Consider the following 23465-nt stretch of genomic DNA (forward strand, 5'->3'; position numbering starts at 1 on the left):
ATCTTATTTTACAAATATTTTTAGATAAATGTTTTTTTCTGACTGAGACACCTATCCAGAAGACATTAGCTTCTAAAACATGTAATTAAAATCTGCAACCAGTGTAGGTGGACGTATTGAGAACCCTCCCTGGATTTAGTGACTTATTTTCTATGGCCAAGATGAAATATTTACCTAAAAATCCAGTAGTTCCCCAAAAGTACAAAAGGGCAAACTGTATGTGAATTTGCGGGTAGTCTTTTGTGAGATCTATTAACAGGCTGGTATTATGGAGAAGGCGCATGGGTCACTTGGGCTTTTCGTTTAACCATTGACTCATTCCTTGTAAAGCAATATTTTTGTTTGCATTATTTGACTTTGTCCTGACTTTGAATACAAGAAAACAATCGTCATTTTTAACGTGTCACCTCAAGAAGCTTCTTCTTGTCCTCTTTATAATTTAGCGTTGCAGTTAATTCAACCAATCTGTATGCTGTACGCGAAACAAATTTTTTACACGTCGCATCTCTCGATCTCTATCATATGTTTGTTTTATCTCCCCATACAAACACACACACACACACACACACACACACACACACACACACACACAGTGAACAGTTGGCTGAACCCCATTGGTCCAGACAAGACAGAGTCCTCCAGTTCTTCCCTATGGCTGTCACCGTGGCGACAGTGATATTGATGGCCATTATGATAATAGTGATAACAACAAGCATACTAAAAATAATTATAATTAGCTTGTCTATTCCTCTCTCTCTCCCTCTCTTTCTCTCGTTCCCTCCACTGCTTCCTGCTGTAATTATCCACAGCTGAGGATATTGTCTCTCTGCTCAGGCTTTTCATCTTTTTCTGCCCCTCTCTGGTCCCCCTTGCTTTTAGCCGTCTTCCTCCCTTCTATCTGCCCTCACCCCCATCTCCTCCCAGTGGCCCCAATCCAAAACTACTCTTCATTATTTCTGTTTTTGAGTTCGCCATCGTTTTTTGGCTAAATGTAATTCATCAACAGCCCTTGCCATCATTTGTAGTACTTCTCTCTTAATCCCTTATGTATCTTCCTTCCTTTATCTGTTTAGCTCTAATGCCGACAGTTTGGAAGCACTTGGATGCAGCTGACATTTTGTGTTCGTATATTCTATATCGTTATACTTCTTCTCAGGTGGTACGTGGTGCCTTCTAATTATTTAGCCTCAAGGTTTTATTCATGCTTCATTTGTCTAATCCTCCTGTCTCCGTTCGCTCCCTTCCTCTGCCCTGCTCCCCACCAACTCTGTCTTCAGCAGCTGCAGAGATATTCCCTGGTGGACTTGGCCCGATCTTTGTCTTTCATTGCTCTCTGTCTTTCACTCGGCTCTCTTCCTCTCTTCCTGCCCCTCCTTCTCTCACAAGTTGACTACTGTTCATCTTCAACAGTGTACGTTATTCAAAGCCTGAAAGACTAATGGTCAGCGGGCAGCCAATAGAAGAGACACCTGGACTTTTGGGGACAGAAGGAGGCTTGTGCGGGGATGGGGAGATGGTGGTTGTGGAGATGGTCCTATATATCAGCCTGGTAGCATGTTGTGAGCGTGGTATCCTTCACCTGTTTCCTATTCTCAGGTTTGATATGGAAATTTGGTGATTCAGAGAGTATTTTTAGTCATCTGTTTTTCAACTATGCAGTCCTAATTTTGCAAAGATGATGACAGCCTTTACAACCTTAAATGTAGGATATTTTAGGGGATACCTTAAAGGAGGTGTTAAAGTTTAATAAAACAAATATAAACTGTGCAAATGATCAACAAAACATTACAGAAGATAAATCTCCAATGAAGAACGGATATGAAAATACATGTGTGATGTTGTTGCTGTTTTGATTACAACTATTTAATAAAGTAAAATTGTACTATTTGCTATTTCTTTCCTATATTCATTTAGCTCTGTCTGCAGTGCGATCGTCGCTGCTCACCAGACCCTTTTTTCAAACCCTGAGTAACATAATGTTACACACAAACTGAAGATGCACTGTTCAGATTAACCGCCTCAACGTGTTCTTCCTCCTCCCTCTTTGTCTGCAGTGCCCAGCCAGCCGCCTCAGACCGTCCGGGCCATTTCTGTGACGTCGGACGAGGCAGTGATCACATGGGCCGAGCCCCCCAGGATGACGCTGCATGGCGTGTTGAAGGGCTACCGTGTCGTGTTCTGGACCGTCTTTCCTGATGGAGGTGTGTTGAGTGTGTCTGTTACCTTTCTTGTGGCACCATGATTAGCAACAGCTCTGCCATTGTTTCCGAACGTTGCACCACTTTATGCCCTTTTCAGAATGGGGGGAAATGCAAAACATCACAACCATCAAAGAGCAGGTGGAGCTCAGAGGCTTGGAGAAGTTTACCAACTACAGCATCCAGGTTCTGGCGTACACCCAGGCCGGAGACGGTGTCCGTAGCAACGTCCTGTACATCCAAACCCGGGAAGACTGTGAGACCACAATTTATTTGATCCTTTCACACAGATAAACCAAGTCATGATAAATAATGAGAACCCATCCGTCATTTGCTTTTACCACATCTTTGGGGCAGGTCTAAGGGATTTTCCTTTTTGGTTTACGCCGCAGTGTGGGAGGCAGACAGCCATAGAGGGGGCAGAGGGGGGTGCGGGAGGGGCTGCTTTGTAAGGCTGAGGTTGCTGATTAAAACCTCTTTGTGCTCTGATGTTCCATTACCAGTGCTAATGAGAATTAAGATGCCAAAAAGTGTGTGTGGTTAAGGAGCCTAAGGGTGTGGGTCTGCGCATGTGAATATGTGGAGGTGTTGGTGGGGGGTAAGTGTCTATTCCAATGTGTTTTACGGTGTTTTTGCATCTGTGTGCGGGTGCAGGGTGTGTGTAGACGCCCTGTTGTCTGTGTGTAAGTCTAGGTTTCCACCCAGAACAAGGAGAGGGATTAATTCTTTGTGGCTTAGAGAGAATTAATTTTGTGCTTACACTGGCGGGCTGTGGATTACATCCGTATCCGCCTCTCCCCTCCTCCCTGGGCCCTGCGGCCGCGCAGAGGAGGAGGCAGGCGTCTGGAGATGGAGAAAAGGACGGCAGAGAGGGGGTGCAGGAGAGAGAGAGAGAGAGAGAGCAAAGATTCTAAGAAGACCCATCTCAGAAAATGCCTTTATTCTCTCTTCCTCACTTTATCTCCATTTTATGAATAAGCCTCTCTGCAATAGCTCCTCAAATGTGTGTGTTGTGTTTGTCTTTGACTGTGTGTGTGTGTGTGTGTGTGTGTGTGTGTGTGTGTGTGTGTGTATGTGTGTGTGTGTGCGTGTGCTAATCAGGGTCAAGCTGGGTTTCTCTTTCGCCCTGACGCGGGTTGACACTGTGTCCGTGGGCGTCCTCCCGGCATAAGCCCAGCGCTGTATGTCTCTCTCCGTCGCTCTCTCCTTGTCCTCAGTTCTCTCTGCAGCGAATGGAAGAGTGCCTGAAGTGGACTCGTGCAAACAGACAATTCTCTGCCTACCTTTCTCTGAGTCTGTCTCTCAGACGCAAAGACCGTGGGCGTAGGAGCAAGAATACAGAGATTCATGATTAAGTTTTTTTTTTTCATGCCCCAAGGTATTCGGTTGTTTAACATATGGATTTCATGTTTATTACAGAATGTTGAGTCTACTTGGTTACCGCGTGTTCTTATTCTCTCACAATGTGTTAACCTTATAGATGGTTAAAATAATCACCATCATCAATACGACATGCTTGACTCTTCTTGTTGATCTTGTAGTAATGAGGAAAGAATACATAAAAAATAATTGAATCCCTTATTGATCATTTGCTGCAGTACTTTTAACACATAGTTTGGATTCTATCCAAAACATTATATATTTATTCATATACTATTTACTATACTACCATGTACTGTATGTTTATTAAAAAATGTCCATATTTTTAAGACAAGTATTTGGTAGGTAAGTAAGCAATATGGTAACATGATGAAAAAGGCTGATGCAACCGGTTTAGAACAAAAGCGGCAAACTTGATTAATATAAGGCATTGATTATTCTGCCAATTTTTGGCATAATGTGGGCTACCCTATTAACGCGGGTCTTTTTTATATTACGAAGATAGGATTTTTTGTAAAAATAAGGAAAGTAAAAATTGTTTTGCTTAAAAATAATGATTAGATAATAATACTCAATATTGATTTGAATTCAATCCTTGTCTGCATGCTAAATCTTATAAATTGCCTAATAATGGTTGTGATATATTATGATAATTCAAAATAATTGAATATATGTACTGTACATATAGGTAGATATATTGTACTGCCTGTTTTTGTGCCCTTGGTATTTTAATTTAATTGAATTAAAAAGAACTCTCCCCTAAAATGACTAAACACCTTCAAAAGTAGTATTGTGCTTACTGTACATGCAGATAAATATAACTTTTTTTTCTGCCCTCCATTTCCCTTTTTACTGCCCTTTATGATTCAGACCCTGGACCCCCTGCAGGCATCAAAACTGTGCCCTCCTCTGCCAGCAGTGTTGTGGTGTCCTGGTTACCTCCACACAAGCCAAATGGAATCATCCGCAAATACACCATCTACTGCTCCAGCCCGGGCTCTGGCCAACCAGTAGGTTACCAGTGCAGCGAGTTTCACGGCTGAGAAGTGAATGAAAAAAGGGGAACATTGGATAAAGGGAGAAGTGTCCTTGATTCATGCACATTGTGTACCTTTTATATGATGCTGAGATAGATTTGATTCATGTCATTAGGATGCTGTTCTGCATACATGTGTTTGCGGATGTGTGTGTGTGTGTCTCTGTGTGTGGTCTAGTGCTGCAGTCTCAGCGAGATGTGTGTGAAATGAGCTCTCCTAATACCGCAGTGTGTGTGCGTGCAAGCTCGCCCTCCAGCCTCATTTACATATCTGCGTCTCATCACGTTGCCAGGACAACCTCATCTGTTCATCAACAAGGGCAGAAAACAAGGCGACAGGAAACACTCACTCTCACTTACGTACAGACACAAACACACACACACACACTCAAAGCGGTATGACCTCACCATACATATAGAATTATATACATATGATATGTATCTATATATGTATATATGAATAAGTAATTATTGTTTTTATGAAGTGTGAATTCAAAAGCAAGACATCCTGCTTTTAAACATTTACAAACGCATCATATCATACCTATCTAGAATACGCATGCTTTCACTCCTCAGTCTGTGTCATTCAGAAAATCCTTCTGTCCATCCATCTTTGTCTCTCTCTGTGGCAACCCATCTTTCTTTCGATCCATCTCTTTTTGCTTTCTCTCTCTAAAGCCCCCATGCAGAGTTCGCAATGATTACTATGTAAATGAGTGCGACTGGAGAGCAGGAAGGAGGGATAGGGGGGTCAGACACATAGAGCGGGGAGTACTTTTGTTCTTCTTTTCATTATCTCTCTCTATCGTTCCCCGGATCACCGCTATCTCCACGCCGGAGGAATATTTTAATTTCCGTTACAGCAACACATACTCTGTCATTCCCCCCCGCCCTTCTTCCCAACATCTAATCACCTACACACCCATTCATCCATCCATCCATCCACCCATCCACCCCGCGATTCATTCACCCCACCCTCCATCCGCACTACTTCCTGCAGTGCAGACTACAGAGACAAATGTAGAGAGAGAATAAGAAGAAGACGTTGATATACGTAAGAGTCAGGAAGAGAAATGCAGAGAGGATGTAAAACAGAGGGGGGTAATGGTGGAAAGATGGAAGGGAGAAGCTAGGATTGGGTCCACGGATGACGAGGAAATGGGGAGACAGGCAGGAAAATAAAGAGAGAGAGAGAGAGATGAAGAGTGATGGCGAAGGGAAGGATGGCGCAGTGGGGTGAGAGGATAGGTAAATATACATGAGAAAAGTATGATGAACAGGAAACACAGTGAAGTAATAAAAAGCTCAATGCATTTTACCATGACGGCCTGCTCATAGATATGAAAAACAACATGAATACTGCAATCTGTTTACCCAGAATATACCATTCTGCAGACAACTACTCAGCAGGCTGGGACAGAGCTCTGCAGTGTCTTTGCAGGTTTTACAGGCCTCTGCCTCTACTGACGGCTATTGCATTCTTCATTTCGCCGGCGCACGAGCCGGCGTCAAACGGTGGCGAAACATGTGATTCAGAAGGCAGTGACGGCTACGTATCACCTCGCGGCGCGTGCGTTCATTTTGTGTCTGTGCGTTGGGCGGCATTACATTCGTAGCAGAGGCCGGCAGCACGGTAACAAACGGAGCGGCCGAGGGACCGTGCGGGAACCTGAGCGCAGGGACGCCCGGGGAGCAGGAGAAGAGCAGGATTTGAGGGAACAAGTGTTGGTGGGTAGATGATGAGTGACTGGCAGACAGTGAAATAAGACAGTTCCAGTGTGTTTGTGTGTGCATGTGTTAAAGGCACTGTGATGCGTACATGTCTAGACAGCACACACATGGCTGGGTTAAACACGCTGCAATTACAGATCCACCTCCGGGTCATGCCACTGTATGTGTGCGTCAGTGTGTATTTGTATTTGTGCTCGCCTGTTCGCGTCCATTCCTTTCTCTGCTTGTTTATTGGACTCCTCGCCTCTCGCCTCGGCCATTACTGATGCCCGTAGTAGATAGACCTCATTAGTGCATGTTCGTGATATCTCTGACTGACTCGTTGGTCTGTCCCCCCATTGTTCTCCTCTGTCTCATATCTTTGTTTCCCCTCCGCGAGGAGAACAGCAAAGGAGAGGGAGAGGGCTCTTCCCACATCACTCTACCCCTCCCGCCTCTTCCAGTTCCCATCCTCACTCCCTCCAGCTCTTTTTGCTTTATCATAATATAACGTGCCCCATCCTCCTCTCTTGTCCTGTGGCACTGACTCGGGTAGAGAATACGATAAGATTTGTTTACATTAGAATGATGTGCACTCAGTCCTTCACATTATGCAGGAAAGTGACAAAATAATCTTGTCTCTGGCTTCCCTTAACACGTTTGATAGAACACAGGTGTTGTCATATGACAGAGAGAAACTAAAAATATATTTTATTTGTATTTGAATCATTCTTATGGAATTGTGAAAAATGTGTAGCAGCCTGCTCTATTTTTTATCTGTTTTTGTGATTCTGATCCTCAAATTTTGTACGCTTTGAAAATATTTCTTAAGGCTATACTTTATTTTGTGGTTGTTGATGCACTTGCTTGTTTGTACAAAGCCTTTAAAGGGGAAGAGGACAAAGGGTAATTTGAAAGCCCTATGATGTTTAAGGTTTATGAAATATTGCGGCACATGCTGGAGTTTGCTGAACTCTGTGCAAAACACCGTGTTGCCGCTGCAGTTCTTCCAAACTTAACCTCTCCTTCTGCTTCTCCCCAGCTGCCCAGTGAGTACGAAGTCAACCCAGAGCTGCTTTTCTACAGAATCACTCACCTCAACCACAGGCAGCAGTACCTGATCTGGGCTGCAGCGGTCACCACTGCAGGCCGGGGCAACTTTAGTGACAAGGTCACTGTGGAGCCAGCAGCCAAGGGTGGGTCCCTCCACGTGCAGAGGAATTATGAGAGACAAACACTAGAGTGCTTGGACGCTGAGTATATATATAGCCGTTGTTTCAACAGTAGGGAAACAGGGTCATATTGAACCCATGAATGTCTATTTCCAAGTATTTGGAGTTGTATACGACGCTTTTTTGCCTCCAGAGAGAGCTGTGTGAAAGCTGATCAATTGCTGAAAGTGATGTCACCAGAGTCAGCATCGATCGGTTCTGAAGACTAGAAGTGCAAGAATAGATGAATGAAGTACTCTTTTAATTGGCTCTATTTCATTGTGTATTTACCCACTGCTTAATTTAAATGAAAGTGAAAAATATTTATGTAGTTAATTGTAGTACGACTTTTTTTTTCTTGGTTGAAAACAATTTTTCAACCAAGGCTTTCTACCTTCACCGTATCAGTGGTTGTTGGATGTTTGTCTTTGCTTTTCCGCACGGTCTCTTGTCTCTTCCTATGTCTTTTCCAACCATTTCCTTCTCTGATACTTAGTCCTCCTTCTCGAGCCTTTTATTCACAATGTCATCAACTGAAAATAATCCCTCTCTTACTTTGGCTCTTGTTCTGTGTGACTGTTTCAACCACACGTCCTGTTTTTGTGTATGTGGTTTTGTTAAGAGGGGAAGCAATAAAGAGAAAACAGCAGGTTGAGAAAAAAGTGGAAAGAAAACCACAGGAACAGAGCCAACTAATACACAAGATTTAAAAAGCCATAGTGTTTAAGAAAATCAAGAGGGCAGTTAATCAATAGAATTTGGATTAGAAGACAAGAATAATACGTGAGTGAGAATGAATAGAGTGCACTTCCCACCATATTATCCTTTCCTGTTGTTTCCATTCGTTCCTTTGACTGCTGGGGTGCAAAGGTCCGCGAGTGTGCTGTATTTATGTGTGTGTGTGTGTGTGTGTGTGTGTGTGTGTGTGTGTGTGTGTGTGTGTGTGTGTGTGTGTGTGTGTGCGTGTGCGTGTGTGCGCGTGTGCACTCTATGGGTGGGTGCGGCAGCTGATCGGCAGCTGTAAAAGGCAATGTGCTTCAGGCTTGCCCACTCAATACTTCATTCAACCTTAACATAAGTGCACTACAGCACTTGCATTAAGACGGCAAGCTTGGGAAAGAAAGGGAGAAGGAGGGAGCGGGCGGGGGGATCGACACAGAAAAGAAGGGTCACGTGCCTGAATAGATTTCTTTTTTTTTAACCTGGTTTTTATTTTTCCTTTCTGATATTCGCGTATTCTGTTCTCTGCTGGACAGTGTCCCATTTCACACAGATTTCTATTACACCACTTGGGAATCATGGAAAACACATTACACACTCCGCTAGGGAATCCTGTTTATTGAAAACAAATCAATTGCATATCCATTACATTCCTGTATTGATTCAGCACATTCTTGAACCTCCACTACATTTATTTATGGCATTTGAAAATGGTTTACTTGACATGGCAAGATTAACCGATCGGTATGTATTAATTAGGCATTTGCCTATTCTTTTGTACAAAGAACAGCTCTAATGGTAATTATTTAATCGGTCTGCCTCCATACAAATGTCCTTTGTTACATTCCGTTCTCCATCCTCCACCAGCCCCAGCTAAGATCCTGTCCTTCGGGGGCACAGTGACCACTCCCTGGATGAAGGAGGTGCGACTGCCCTGTAGCTCAGTGGGAGAACCTACACCCACTATTAAATGGACCAAAGACAGGTAGAATCCTTCCCGGAGATGTGGACTGACTTCATGTCGCTGCTGTGATGTATCTAAGAGTGAATTAGTATTTATGTACTTTGACGTTGACACAAACTCCGATCACGTAGGAACAAATGAATAAACTTTTATCACAATGTAGAAAGAATCGTAGGTAACGTCCTCCCGGGGATCTTTCCTTCTCTCTGTGTTAGTGAGGACACAGCCATCCCAGTGTCTCTTGATGGACAACGTCTCATTCTGGCCAATGGGACGCTGGTGCAGCGCTCTGTAAAAGCTGAAGATTCTGGTTACTACACCTGCACCGCAACCAACACGCTGGGGTTTGACACCATCATCGTCAACTTATTGGTACAAGGTACGAAGAATTCAATAATGGCATTATTACCTTTTTAGACTTGGTATATTTAACTTTGGTTGCAGTTTACTTATATTCCCGGTGTCCTCGCTGAAAATGAATAACTGTAATGTATATTTAACCACCTTAAAAGCTCATACAGAAATAATAATAATTATTATTTAGTAGGAAAGTTTATGCATACAGCATCCCAAACACTGATTGACTCTTGGGACAGAAAGCACACTTGTCCCACATGACACCAGATGTGTGCTGTATTTTGGGACTAAACAATTGAGTGTTTTAGGAATTTTAAATCAATGATTCCACAGACAGGAAACTAATGTAAAGGCCTCTGAGCTGGAGTGATGTGATTCACTTTCCTGATCTTAGTGAGGACTCGAGAAGTAATGGACTGAATCAGCTGCGGCTGTCTCGTTGATTTGTGAGGGAGACCCGTGAAGACACCGTTAGCACTGGTCTGCTGAACATAAATGCACGGACCGGTTGTTCCAAGTACCGCTGAGAAATGAGTTCTTTAATACTAGATATAATCTTAGTGGTACTAGGCTGACTTTCTATCCGTCTTAATGTAGCTATTGAAACTCAGGTCTGACTCCATGACTACACTGAGATTTCTGGTTCCTTGGTTTGGGGGTTTAAACATTGCCGACTAAAGTTAAGAGCTCACTTTTAAACTGTTCCCATAGTTTCCTCTAATTTTAATTGAGGGAAATTATGCACATCCGATTGTTGTTGTTTAAAACATTAATTTGCAGTTATTACATGGCACCATAGTCCCCTGACAATATTATGTGAAGTCATTTTGTGGTTTCCCATGATCTGAGCCAGTGGAAATACCTATGTTAAGAAGCCAAGAAAGGAACTATGGATGTTAGATGTGTCCACCCAGAACACCTATAAAGTCACAAACTACAAAGTCACCTCTGGCCTTTAAATATGATTCCAATCGAAAATCAGCATTTTCAATCATGTTACTTCAAAATGAGAGACCGGGGCCTATGATCCATTCTAGTACAAGTTGTTTTTGTGGCGTTAACTCTTTGTGTGTCCGTGTCAGTCCCCCCAGACCAGCCTCGTCTGACCGTTTCCACCACCTCCACCTCCTCCATCACGCTGGCCTGGATACCAGGAGACAACGGAGGCAGCTCCATCAGGGGTACGTGGCCCTGCACAAAGCGGTCGTTATTTATACTCACTTCTTGTCTGTGGCCAATGTGTCCAAATCAAATAGTCCGTTTGATTATTTGATTACATGATATCTGAGATGTTGCGTGTGCCTGAATGGCCGAGCATGCAGGCGGTTTTAATTCCTTTGTTTTTGCTATTTGTCAGTACAAAGTGTTCCAGTCTGATCTGTCAGACGCTTTCTCTTTATACCTATATGAAACAATGAAGTCTAAAGTGGATTTAGACATGATTTCACACAGAAAGACTTGCTGTACCACATGCCATGCCAAAAAAAAGTATTTAAAAACTAGGAAAAAAAACTGAATTATGTCATATTCCAAAACAAGTCTCTGTGTATCCGTTTAAATCGTCAGTTTAAATATATATTAAAGGTTTTTGTGTTATTCATGTGGGTTAGCATACGGCCCTGAAAACTGAAAACCCTTACAATCACAATCAATTTATGGTCAAATAATGATGGCCCATCAAGCTGTATTTGCAGACATCATCCAGTGTATCATACATTAATGAAGCATATATATATATATATATATATATATATATATACATATATATTGTCTGAAGATCAGAATGCCGTTCTCTCTGTGAAGCCATCTGAAAAACATCAGCAGTACCTATTAAGCAGCTATTTTACTACTGCAGTGCTCTGAAAAGTATTTCTTTATATATAAGACATGTTTAAAATATAGCTGCTTATGCAGCTTTTCTTGCAGCTGGTATGAAAAATAATTGAAGAAACAGATACACACAAATAGCGTTTGCTAATAATCCTGCAGAGAACAGTCTTAGTTAGTTATTGTGCTGTTCTCTCGCAATCTTGTTGAATATAAAACTGATAAAACTGCAGGATCTGCACATATAATGTTTTTGACTCAATCACACCATCTGATAGAGAAAGAAATGGCACAAAAACTGAAAGGAAACACATTTATAGACTTTATGCATACATCTCTATATACACACAGAAGGAAAGATGGACACGGAGGGATATAGTGAATCGCAGTAGCAGGGAGTTGGCTCTCCAGGCAGCTGATTATAAAAACAGTCACCACATTACATTGGCTCATTTACATAGATGCTCAGTCAGCGCCGTCCCAGTCTTGGGGTTTGTGGGTAACTAATGGCTTCGTAGACAGACCGCAGCTAAACTGTCCTCCAATCGGTGCCCTTCTGTGCAGGAGCATATCAGTGTGACAGTGCCACCTAGTGGACGGCCCGAGGCACAGTTTTATGTTGAGTTTGTGCAATATGAGTTTATTATCTCAAAAGTTCAGAAAAATTGAATTATGTATTAAACCAAGTGAATAATAATTATTGTGTGTTTGCAGGTTTTGTGCTGCAGTACTCTGTTGACAACACAGAGGAGTGGAAAGATGTTTTCATCAGTTCTAGTGAACGCTCCTTCAAATTGGACAACCTGCGCTGCGGCACCTGGTACAAAGTAAAGCTGGCTGCAAAGAACAGTGTTGGCGCCGGACGCATCAGCGAGATCATTGAGGCAAAGACGCACGGGCGAGGTGAGAAGAGCAACAGCATGCTCGAAGAATAGCAGAACATTACGGACTGGAGCTAAAAACTGGACACATGTTAGAGGCTCTGTGTTGCAGTTAACAACAAAGCTTGATCCAAACATATTTATAATTTAGAACCCTGAGCAATGGGTCACTTTATTACTCTTGGACCGTGTGCTCTATTGTGATAAAATCAGTGTCATTTATTAATCTAGTGTTATCTATCCTAATATAGCTCACCGTATTACCAAGCCGGCTGTGTTTTACTACTTCCCATAATGACCTGTTATATTGTATAATTGTAATCTGATTGGACAAATGCATCATGCTTTTGCTTCAGAACCCCAGTTCAACAAGGACCAGCCAGTCTTCACCCATATTAATTCCAGCCACGCCCGCCTCAACCTGCAGGGTTGGGCCAGCGGAGGCTGTCCAATCAGCGCTGTTACTCTCGAGTTTAGACCAGAAGGTGGGTCACTGCTTTTTCAAGTGTCGGAAAGTCCGAGTGTGCATGTGACAAAGCTGTTTTTTGTTTGTTTTTGACATAACTTTCAATCGAAAGCAATAAAGAGAGAAAGAAAATCAGACTAAATGGTGTGTTTACTTGACGCAGGTACATGGGCGTGGCAGCATGTGCGGACCAATGCCACCACAGACGTGTTTCTGGCAGAGCTACGCGAGGCGACCTGGTACGAGTTGAAGATGAAGGCCTGTAACAGCGCTGGCTGCGGCAACCAGAGCTCCCAATTTGCAACACTGGACTATGATGGCAGTGAGTAGACAACTTTCTCTTTTTTTGGCAATTCATTTGTATAAACAGTGGGGTTGCTACTTTAATAAGGAATTAACTTCACTGGATACCGTAGAATATTATTGAGAAATCGTCACTGAGTAACGTCTGCTCGTCCTGTGTACAGGCACGATTCCTCCAATCAAATCTCCCCTGGAAAAGAACGATGATGTCAAGAAGCTGTTTTCGATTGGCTGTCCTGTGATCTTGGTCACGCTAGGTGTCGCGCTGCTCTTCATCATTCGCAAGAAACGCAAAGAAAAGAGACTGAAGAGACTAAGAGGTGAGAGAAAGCGCTTGGAAGGAATTGGCATGAAGGACAAAGCAGAGAGATTCCCGACAGTTGTATTTATCAAAAAGATGTATTTGTTTGTCGAGAATGTATCATTGTTTATGCTCTCTGTTCTCTCTAGATGCCAAAAGCCTGGCAGAGATGCTGATCAGGTAAGAATACTATTTCCTGTCAGAAATATAATATTTCCTCAAAAATCAACATTTTGAAAATAGATTGAGTCTTAAATGTTCTGTGTGTGCGCTCTCGTCATATATCTCTTCATTAGTAAAAACAACCGCAGCTTTGACACCCCAGTGAAGGGACCTCCTCAGGGCCCCCGGTTACACATTGACATCCCCCGAGTGCAGCTGCTGATTGAAGACAAAGAAGGCATCAAGCAAATCGGTGAGAGGAAGAGAAAGCAACAGAGAGAGTTGTGTTCATGTGTCCGTGCATGCGCGTTCACATTATCTTTATGGCATATATGTAATAAACATTTGGAGGTGTTTGACTTATTCGTTTTCTATTTTTAAACCATGTAAATCCATAACCGCTTTTGTGAAATAATGCTTCTGCATCTTACAGGTGAGGACAAAGCCACTATCCCTGTGACAGACACTGAGTTCAACCAAACTGGCAACCCTCAGAGCTTCTGCACGGGTGTGTCCGTCCATCACCCCGCCCTCATCCAGAACACCGGCCCTTTGATTGACATGTCGGACATCAGACCAGGAACCAGTAAGTGCTCTCGATCCCCGCTGTCCCTTTTTTCAGTATGAGCTCAAGTAACTAAAGCTGCTTTGTCCCACTTTGTAGAGTGGAAGCAAAAATTAGCCTCTTTGTTTTTTTTCAAATGCTAGTTAATTTTCCTGGCTTTGAACGTCGTCCGCCCCTATTCACCTTCTTTCTCCAGACCCAGTGTCGAGGAAGAGTGTGAAGTCAGCCCACAGCATCAGGAACCGCTACTCCAGTCAGTGGACTCTGACCAAGTGCCACGCCTCCACGCCGGCCCGCACGCTCACCTCAGACTGGCGCACAGTTGGCTCTCAGCACGGCATCACTGTGACAGAGAGTGACAGCTACAGCGCCAGCCTTTCACAAGATACAGGTTGGCACGTGGGCAAAATGACACTCACGGCCAATAACATGCACCTATAAGCAAAGCTATTTTTAAGATGTGGTTTTTCAGTGGTCCACGCCTCGAATAACTTCCTTTCCCTTTACTTTCTCTTTCATAGATAAGGGTCGGAACAGCATGGTGTCGACAGAGAGCGCCTCCTCAACTTACGAGGAGTTGGCAAGAGCATATGAGCATGCCAAGCTGGAGGAGCACCTGCAGCATGCCAAATTTGAGATTACCGAGTGCTTTATCTCCGATAGCTCATCTGACCAGATGACCACCGGTACCAATGACAATGCAGATAGCATGACGTCCATGAGCACACCCTCTGAGCCCGGTATCTGCCGTTTCACCGCCTCGCCACCCAAACCCCAGGACTACGATCGTGGCAAGAATGTAGCTGTGCCCATCCCACACCGCGCCAAGAGTGAGTGGTTAATGCAAAGCATGGACCAGATGTACTTTTCTCATGGCATTCCTTTTTAAACTTCTTTAAATTAGTGCTGTCAGTTAAACGCGTTATTAACGGTGTTAACGGTATTTTTTGGATTAACTTTTTTTTCTTTGCTTGCATGTTGTGACCCAGCTACTTGATCCTGTTTGAGGGACAGTCCTACAGATGTCACTCACACAACATGTAGAAAAGAAAACTAATCCAGCACCCCTCCTTCATCTCGTAGTAAAAACTCCCACCAGCACGACAGTATATTAAATTAATTTACATCAACATGTAAATCGTTTTTTTCAGGCAAATCATTTCCAAGTACATACAAAATCCTAACCCTTTACCTGAAATGTGAACTTTATCATTTTATTTTGTACCGCCTTGTTTGGCAATGTTGTTTTTCAATAAAATAAAACATTTGCATAAAGCAAGCAAATCCACTTTTTCCATGTTGATAAGAGCATTAAAATGAAAAAAATGAAAGGACATTTAGAACAGATACAAATTTTCGATTAAATGTGATTCATTTTGAGTTAACTATGACAAAAATGTGATTAATCGTGATTAAATATTTTAATCGTTTGACAGCACTACTTTAAATATAAACCGAGTCATGAAAAAGAAGTAGCGTTGTTAATATATATCAGAATGAAAATCAGGCTTTGTAAATCAAATTGATTATAATTACTACTACTATTATTAAATTGTGGTACACAAAAAGTAAAAAAATACACATAAACAAAATACACTGCTACCTTTATGGAGGATGTTTCCGTCTGATACCAAAGATACCAATAGTGATGCGAGAAAACTCCAAGCAAGTTCTTCAGATGAATTCAAAGCTTCATGCAACGGTGATTTTGCAGGAGTGTTTGCAGATTTCAGGCTGAAACATTAAATGTAACTTTTACCACCCAGGTGACTACTGCAACCTACCCCTCTACATGAAGTCTGACCCATTCTTTCGAAAGCAGCCGGAGCATCATGACCCATGTCCAGTGGTTCCACCACGTGAGGCCTCAATCCGCGGCCTAGCGCAGCGAGCATACCACACCCAGGGCCGTCATGTGACTATGGACTCTGCAAAGCAGCAGGCCCTAACCATGGGCCACTCTGGCTTGTCCAGCCTCACTTCCTCCGGAGGAGCAACCGGCGGCTGTGGTGGAAGTAGCGGAGGGGCATCCGCTAGCTCCAGCAGCTCCACGCTACCCCAGAGAACTCTCACCATGCCCGGCTCTTCTTCCTCAGTGGCCCAGTGTGCCGCGGCAGCTGCTGCCACTGCTGCAGCTGCCGCTGCCTTATCCTCCGGCGCCACGGGAGGGACTCCTGGAGGGGCCTCCTCCAAGATGGGAGGATCCAGAGACTCTCTGCTGGAGAGCAGCTCCTCCGGCTTAGGCAGACTACAGAAGCAGAGGGATGGAGGGGCGGGGGCTTACTCCAAGTCATACACACTGGTGTAGCCAGCCATCACCGCGGCCTGTCACTGTAACTCTCAATGAAATATTGGTCGAGCCGGCGCTGACCTGAAGCCTCTACGGAAAGGTGGGATGAGGAACATATACATGCACAGCTGATCTGTCAGTGCCTGCGCTGTGGCAGGCTGCAGGGGCCTGGTTGAGTTCCCATTGACACCATGAAGGGGTCAGCGATGGGTCTCCACAGCACAGGCGTTTGCCTTTCTTTCTGCCTGATTGCTTTCTATTATTATTGTGTCATCTTTCTCTATCCCTAATTTCATCACCCTGGAAATCACTTGCCAAAACGTAAATGATTTATCTGTTCACCATATATTTTCTGGTAAGGACAGAGTACTTATGCACAAAATGCTTTCAACATGCACTGTCTTGTTTTCTGGATCAAGACAGTCCAGAGTGAGCCAGGCTGCTCGTGGTTTTTAGGTTTTTCAATGCGTTACTTTGTTGGTCTCTGATGGAAGAAGAGCTCATATCACAGCATTGTGCCGTTGCAGGATGCTTTTTACACAGGTCACACCATCATGGACTCACGCATTAGAGGCAGAAAACGGTCGCCTCAATACCGGTTTCTAAGTTGTGGAGAATGGTCTTACACAACCAATTGATGCCTTTAGAAACACACAGAAAGCTGAGGAGATAAAATGTCGAGCCTCATCAAGTGAAAGATGAATCTAAACCCCCACCCCATTAGTTTTCTGATTATTTTTTGTTCCAAGTTCGATCCAAGATACAGAAACCTTCACAAGCCTTTGTGTGGGTGTATATGTGTAAATATATATATGAATTCATGTGGCAGGCACACACCAACAGTGGACCTTTTTAAAAATCAATCAGTATGCTGACCTCTCTGGCAGACGTCTGTGTCGAATCTGAACCCCCTCCACATGAACCTGTGAAGGGGAATGGAAGAGTAACGGTGATGATGCTGACGAAACATTGTGTCACCAAACGTGGTCCAGCATCTCGTAGTTTGTTTTCCAGTGTGATTGACAGAATTGCTTCAGAAATTATTCCACGGGTAAGTTGGTTCAAGGGAGAGCAATTACAGATGAAATAGGTTCCTTTCAACTAAAAATGATTTTCCTTGGTTTGCTCACCTCACCTGTATCCACTTTTCCCATTTTATCCTTCCCCATTCCTACCCATCCAGTCCCCCGGCATATCCATACAGTGTCACTGTGACCCACTGCTAGCACACTGGCTATTTAAAAGACAGACAGCCTGAGAGAAAAGGTCTAATATGCACAGACAGGCAGACATTTTACTTGATGTTCATCACAACTTCAATGGAGAAAGAAGTTGCAAACAAATATATTAAGATGTATAGTCAAAAAAATCCTAAATTTATAAACAGACAATGACTTTGAGAGTACAGGAAAACAAGGAGAGGGGGATGCAAAGCAAAGAGAAATATGTGGAGTCCAGAACTTATAGATGTTTTAAAGTCCCTCCACCTCACTGAAATTTATTTTAGCTTTATGCATGGTACTATATCTGCTAAATCAAAGTCTCCCCCCATCTCTTTTCCCAAAGCTTAATCCCATAACAAAGATTGTTCCAAAAAAAATGAGTGGCTCCAAATGTTTTGCAATGGTAAAACCTAACATCAGGGCTCTCGCAATAGAAAAAAGAAAAATATATGATATATGTTTGTTTTCAAAAGTATGTACATATATATTTCTATTCAAATATATAGCAAATATATGAATATTGAAAAAAAAGAAGAGTAATATAAAAGCCGTTCTAATTGAAAATATATTTAAAAGATCACAAGACAATCGCTCAGAGTGAAAAACTACAAGAAGGAAAAATGAGAAAGAAGAGGGGGGGCTTCAACGGGTACCAGAGCCACGGACACACAGCCATCTTTAGGAGAAAGAAAGCGATGTGATGTTTAAGGAACGATACCGTGACCCCCTTGTGATTCTGTAAATGTTCCAGCTGCAGCGCATACGCAGCAGGCGTTGCAGCTGAGAGCTCGAGCACAGTAAAGTCAAAATATAGTGTGAGATTGTGTCGCTGGTTAACTGTGGTCGATGGCTCAGTGCAGAACGTGTGGTGATGAAAAAGAAAACACTAAAACAAGGACAGCCTTTACAGTAAGTGAGCCTGTTGTAATATGTCATATTGTACCTTCCGAAAGGTGTATGCCATTACCTGACTATAATTAATGAAGACAAACCGCATAAAAAAAGTATTTCTGCTATGTCAAAGTGAGTCCTCCCCAAACTCCGGGTCTGCAGGCTAATACAAATCCTGCAGCAACGATGGTAACAGCTCGTATTAATGCTCCCTTTCATTCTGAATTTGGAAAGAAATTTGTTTAGCTTACCCGCGTTAGTGGGTAGGATGCCTTCCTAAATGGCCGTTATGTTTCGAGTCGTGCAAATTCTTGTTTCCAGTAAAAGTACGGGAATGGGGGAATTCTGTTTCAGCAACCAAAAACAGTTGTATGGATATCGGATGGAGGGATGAAACCAACCTCTTTCTAACCCACTTTCCGTCTTCCTCCTGTGAAGTTGTCTCTTCAGTCAAACACTGATCCACTCAGTTTGCTAAAAGTATATGAAATGTATATCTTTAAGGAAAATGACTCCCTTTGTTGCTTTTACACTGTTACTAAGAATATCAGCAAAAGTGTAACAATGAGAAGTTGTGGTCCTACCGAGGTCATGTGCTGCTGCCAGGCCACCGGCGAAGACGTTGTTGCTCTTAGTCGTGTTTGTACAGTTTAAACCAACAAAATACAACGTGTAAAATAGTGAGCTACTTTATGCTGGCAGGTGGATGTTGTTACTTTCTAGTTGTTTCCATCTGCTTGTCCAAATCACGGCGGTTTAGCAAATAGGCACATTTCCCTAAATATTAAACTATTCCTTTAATGTTTACCAGGATGATTTCAATTTAAGTCCAATACATTTGATGATGGCAATTCCACACAGCCTGACCAGTTAGAAGTAAACATAAACGAACGTGAACCATGTGAGATAACGGTACGGTGCCCCAACTTCCATTGTACGGATCTTCTCGTTCCTGCTGCGTTCTCAATTGGCCAGTCTGCAATATTTCAATGACTAAATAGAGATTTAGGGTGGATTTTTCCTTAAAATACAACAACATACTTTAAAACTGAATCTTTGTTCGTGAGACTAACTTCACATCTGCTAACTTCCCCAACCTTTTCCACATCTGCTCAACCAATCAGATCCCACCCCCCCCTCTCTGGACCCCTTGCCTACTTATTCAACATTGTTTCTACCCATAACAGGAAACTTGTGTACATAGGAAAGTGTTTTGTATAAATGAGTACTATTTTCGACATCTTCACTAGAAACCAGGGCACAATGTAAACTTTGAACTGAAGTTATTGTAATGAAACAGAAGAGGACTTAATGAAAAACTATAGAATTATACAGACGCTGCTTTATCTTGATTTAATGATCGGAGTGGACAATGCATAGTTAACAATATTTATTTCTTCTTTTACAGGACATTTGGTTGCATTGTATCTTTTTAAATTCTTTTTTTCATAATTCTTGTTTGATTTAATTTTTTTTACTTGGTAACAGGTTGCTTGATTTAGAGTTTGCATTTTTTTAATTCACTTTTTGGGGCGGGGTAGAGGACAGCATTATTGCATGTTCTGAACATTTTGCTGATTTTTAAAAAAAGGAACATGGTGAATTTAACAAGTTAAAAAGGGGTTTAATTAAAACATTTTAAAATGCAGATGTTGTTCCTTAAACTTTTATGGGGACACATTGCTTCAATTTGCAATTGCTTGTGTTTAACTCTACATTTTCTTTTCTATGAAAACAAACAAAAACAGAAAAAGAGTACTCAACACCTTGTGCAATAAAGCTATCTTTTTATGAACTGTTATTCAATTAGTCATTATTTTACAACCATCTAGTGTGTGTGTGTGTGTTTGTGTGTGTCTGTTTGCTATTTTATTATCAACCCCTGCACATTTTGGTTAATTTGATTCAGGACCGGATTGATACACTAGAGGGCCTCGTGCGCTAATGAAACACAGCGAGGGGAGTTGATTGGTTGGAAAACATGTTTGCTACTGAAAGAACCACATGTTGACAAATGTTTTGTTTTTTTCCGCTCAAACACTGGTTTCTTTCTCATTTTATATTTACAGTATACTCAACAGATTTACACCATATTACAATACAATATTTTTCACGTAGGATTACATATATTTTGACAATGAGCTGTTAAAGTTATTGATGTTATGTTTGTGCTGTTCAGGTTTCGCAGAATGTACGTTTGACAATGAGTGATCGCACACCGATGTTATCACAGAGTTCATCCATGGTTTGATGAATCCAGACGCGCCACACCTTCTTCCTGCTGTCTGCAGCAGTCCCGCTATGACCGTCCCTCTTTGTCCATCTACTTGCCGTTCTTATGTTTCTTCTGTTGGAACTTCCTGAAATGGGTCTGAATGGTGGCAGCGGCCTTCTCCACTTCGACGGGGCCCGTCGGCGGGACGGCCGGTGTGGTGCATGTCCCATTGCTGGCATTGGAGTCTGAGCACGATAGGACACAGGGGATAGCCAGAGAGGCTGAGGCAATAGCCATGGAGACATAGTCTGCAGCAATGATTAGGTTCAAACACATTGTTTCCACATTAGCCATTGGTCAAGAGGGTTGTTTTAAACTGTTTGAAGTTTGAGTCAGTCAGATGTAACAATGCAAACAAACAAAAAAATAGACATTTAGATTAGTGTAGAGAGTCACTTACTCTTTCTGTACACGCCTATGCTGTTCCTCCTGAAGCCATCAAACTGTCAATGAAACAGCACAGCTATGTTAGAAGACACGCAGACTCCGCACACAATGACGTAAAGGACAAGATGCATGAGATACTGGACAGGTGTGACAACGTTCTGTCTTATCTGTAACTTGAACGGGACATTGTTCACATACCGCATAACACATGCAAACAGATCACAATCACATGGGCACGTGTTTGATTGCACCTGTGTGCGTCTTTCCTTTCTACAGTTAGTGTGATGACCTCAAACACAAATCCCCCTGATTGGGATTACAGCTCAAGCACTCAGTCCGACACACCAGTTCAATGGGGTCGAGTCTCCTTTTAACAGACATAAGGGGGGGGGGGGGGGGGGGTGACAAAACGGGCCAATGTGCTCTTTCATCTCAGCACCTGCGTCGTTGGTTAACTGCTGAACCAGACATCCAGAAAAATGCACCAAACTTCCTGACATTAGTTTTTGGCATTGGACATCAGAAGTGAGCTTGTTTCAGGAAAGGCCATATAACTGGAGTTGTGGACAATATTGATTTGTTTATCTGAGTCTAATGCACTTTATTTTATTCAATGATTTTTGAGTGTTTCTTTTTGAGTCCAGGGGCACTAAAAGTCCTCTAAAACACTATTCATAGAAAGATGTGACCACGATCACATGATCAGTCAAGCTTAACTGCTAAACTTTTTTACCTGCTCTCTTACCAAGAGATGACAAAAGATTGGTGCTAAGTGCATTTGCAAAAGTTTTGTGGCTCCTTTTGCAATGGAACCTTTGAGAGGATGTGGTCTTTGTTGTCAGTCATGTTGACATTGGCACGTTAATGCGTGTGACAGAAACTAAGCCACTAAGGTACAGATGAACTAACCTCATCTGCTTTGCTGCTCCTCCGACTGTGTGATACTGAGTGAATCTGCCACGGCAAAGGCTGCGACACCCTGTAGGGCAACGGGTCCTGTTGACGTGCAAACCGGACCCCTATCTGAAAAGGAAAAGCAAATTTGTGTGAAAAAGGGTCATCGTATGAGTTAAAGTGTGACGCAGACAACCTCCCCTCTCAACATGAGTCTCTTCCATGTGACTCCCAATAATAACTTAATAATAATACCCTAACCCAAATTCATTAAGAAAGCAATTATATTACTATTTCAGTACAAATCTGAGGTTTATTGGAATTATTTCACTTCTAACTAAAACATGATAATTAGTAGAAATAAATAATGTTTAATAATACTGCACATTAAAACTTGGTTAACCATCACCTTTAATATAATCTGGGTTTATTTGACACTGTCCGCTGACATTACCATCAACTCATTTTGAATCCATCTATATGAACATGTTATGTTATACACAAAAATGCAATGTTTTGTTTTAGAAAAAACACAGCTCACTTTACCCATTAGTGCAGTTTATTATTGCAATATTATATTTCAGAATATTTTAAATTGGAATATTTTGATATTGTCAGAAATTTAATGTTTAAAGTAAGAACATTAGTTTAAAACTAATACATAAAATAATAAATAATGACAATCAACTAGATTCTCGACATTATAGTCATCTTACCGATTCTACGACCCTGACCACCATGTACATGGCTGTTAGCATGGTGATCAACATCTTGACCACTATTCCTTTTGATATTTCTGTTAATCCTTAAAACGTCCTCCTCGGTTTTCGCCAAATGTCCTCAGTCCAGCTGAAACAACCAATTTGAGTAATCAGGAATGCGACGTCTGGCTACTCGAGCGTAAGACAATTGAAGACGCAGTGTGAAGTTTGACCTCTCTCACAATTTTCTCAGGAACACATAATCACACACACCCTCGCGCACACAGACTTCATTCTCAATGTCTCTAAGACTGTTAAAGAGCTTTGCAGGACAGAAATAGAGACGCAGTAATCTTTCGCTTTGCACAACACTTATCCTTCGTCTCAGTCAGAGGAGGCAGATCAGGTTTTTATTTTTTGTGCAGATTGATCCAATATTGGATTATAACTATAATAAGCCTAACTGATCAGTGCTTTGTGTTTGATTTTTACCTTCCTTCAAGTTCAAATGTCTTTCATGCTAATTAAAACAGCTCTCAAACAAGTTCACTTTTTGATTTAGATCCACTACTTTGAAGCATGTTTTAGTGTTTATAATTTATAGCCAGAGACTTATACTATAACTAATAAATAATACAATTGTGCTTTACAGATCACTTGTAAGCCATTATCAAGAACACATTCGGGGGGGGCCTGGTTGTGAGAAATCCCTTTATCCTTTTT

General features: G+C 42.2%; 2 protein-coding genes across 5 annotated transcripts in view; one reads left to right on the top strand and one right to left on the bottom strand.

The window, feature by feature from the left end:
* dscaml1 (Down syndrome cell adhesion molecule like 1) overlaps nucleotides 1–20280 on the top strand; it is a 77619-nt gene extending 57339 nt beyond the window's left edge. The window contains exons 19-35 of the mRNA XM_040177043.2: nucleotides 2055–2201; nucleotides 2299–2454; nucleotides 4449–4588; nucleotides 7367–7520; nucleotides 9123–9240; nucleotides 9435–9598; nucleotides 10659–10757; nucleotides 12118–12306; nucleotides 12641–12769; nucleotides 12914–13072; nucleotides 13218–13373; nucleotides 13504–13534; nucleotides 13651–13769; nucleotides 13950–14102; nucleotides 14278–14472; nucleotides 14603–14911; nucleotides 15848–20280. Of these exons, the coding sequence (XP_040032977.2) occupies nucleotides 2055–2201; nucleotides 2299–2454; nucleotides 4449–4588; nucleotides 7367–7520; nucleotides 9123–9240; nucleotides 9435–9598; nucleotides 10659–10757; nucleotides 12118–12306; nucleotides 12641–12769; nucleotides 12914–13072; nucleotides 13218–13373; nucleotides 13504–13534; nucleotides 13651–13769; nucleotides 13950–14102; nucleotides 14278–14472; nucleotides 14603–14911; nucleotides 15848–16389 (2960 nt within the window). The 3' untranslated portion in view covers nucleotides 16390–20280. The remainder of the gene's footprint in view (nucleotides 1–2054; nucleotides 2202–2298; nucleotides 2455–4448; nucleotides 4589–7366; nucleotides 7521–9122; nucleotides 9241–9434; nucleotides 9599–10658; nucleotides 10758–12117; nucleotides 12307–12640; nucleotides 12770–12913; nucleotides 13073–13217; nucleotides 13374–13503; nucleotides 13535–13650; nucleotides 13770–13949; nucleotides 14103–14277; nucleotides 14473–14602; nucleotides 14912–15847) is intronic.
* A 222-nt stretch (nucleotides 20281–20502) lies between these two features.
* On the bottom strand, nucleotides 20503–23079 carry LOC120819551 (uncharacterized). Of its 4 annotated transcripts, none has more exons than XM_078104799.1 (5): nucleotides 22985–23079; nucleotides 22758–22890; nucleotides 22057–22170; nucleotides 21161–21203; nucleotides 20503–20945 (listed from the first exon to the last, which is right to left on the bottom strand). In XM_078104799.1, exons 2-5 carry the CDS (start codon nucleotides 22809–22811, stop codon nucleotides 20809–20811), a joined length of 348 nt encoding a protein of 115 aa, XP_077960925.1. In that variant the 5' UTR covers nucleotides 22812–22890; nucleotides 22985–23079; the 3' UTR covers nucleotides 20503–20808. The 4 variants fall into 4 exon arrangements, with proteins under 4 accessions (XP_077960925.1, XP_077960921.1, XP_040033009.1 ...); XM_078104795.1 differs by having other exon boundaries at nucleotides 20503–21008; XM_040177075.2 differs by having other exon boundaries at nucleotides 22758–23075.
* Nucleotides 23080–23465: the final 386 nt, after the last annotated feature.

The sequence above is a fragment of the Gasterosteus aculeatus genome, chromosome 1 (assembly GCF_964276395.1).
Source record: "Gasterosteus aculeatus chromosome 1, fGasAcu3.hap1.1, whole genome shotgun sequence".
NCBI lineage: Eukaryota > Metazoa > Chordata > Actinopteri > Perciformes > Gasterosteidae > Gasterosteus > Gasterosteus aculeatus.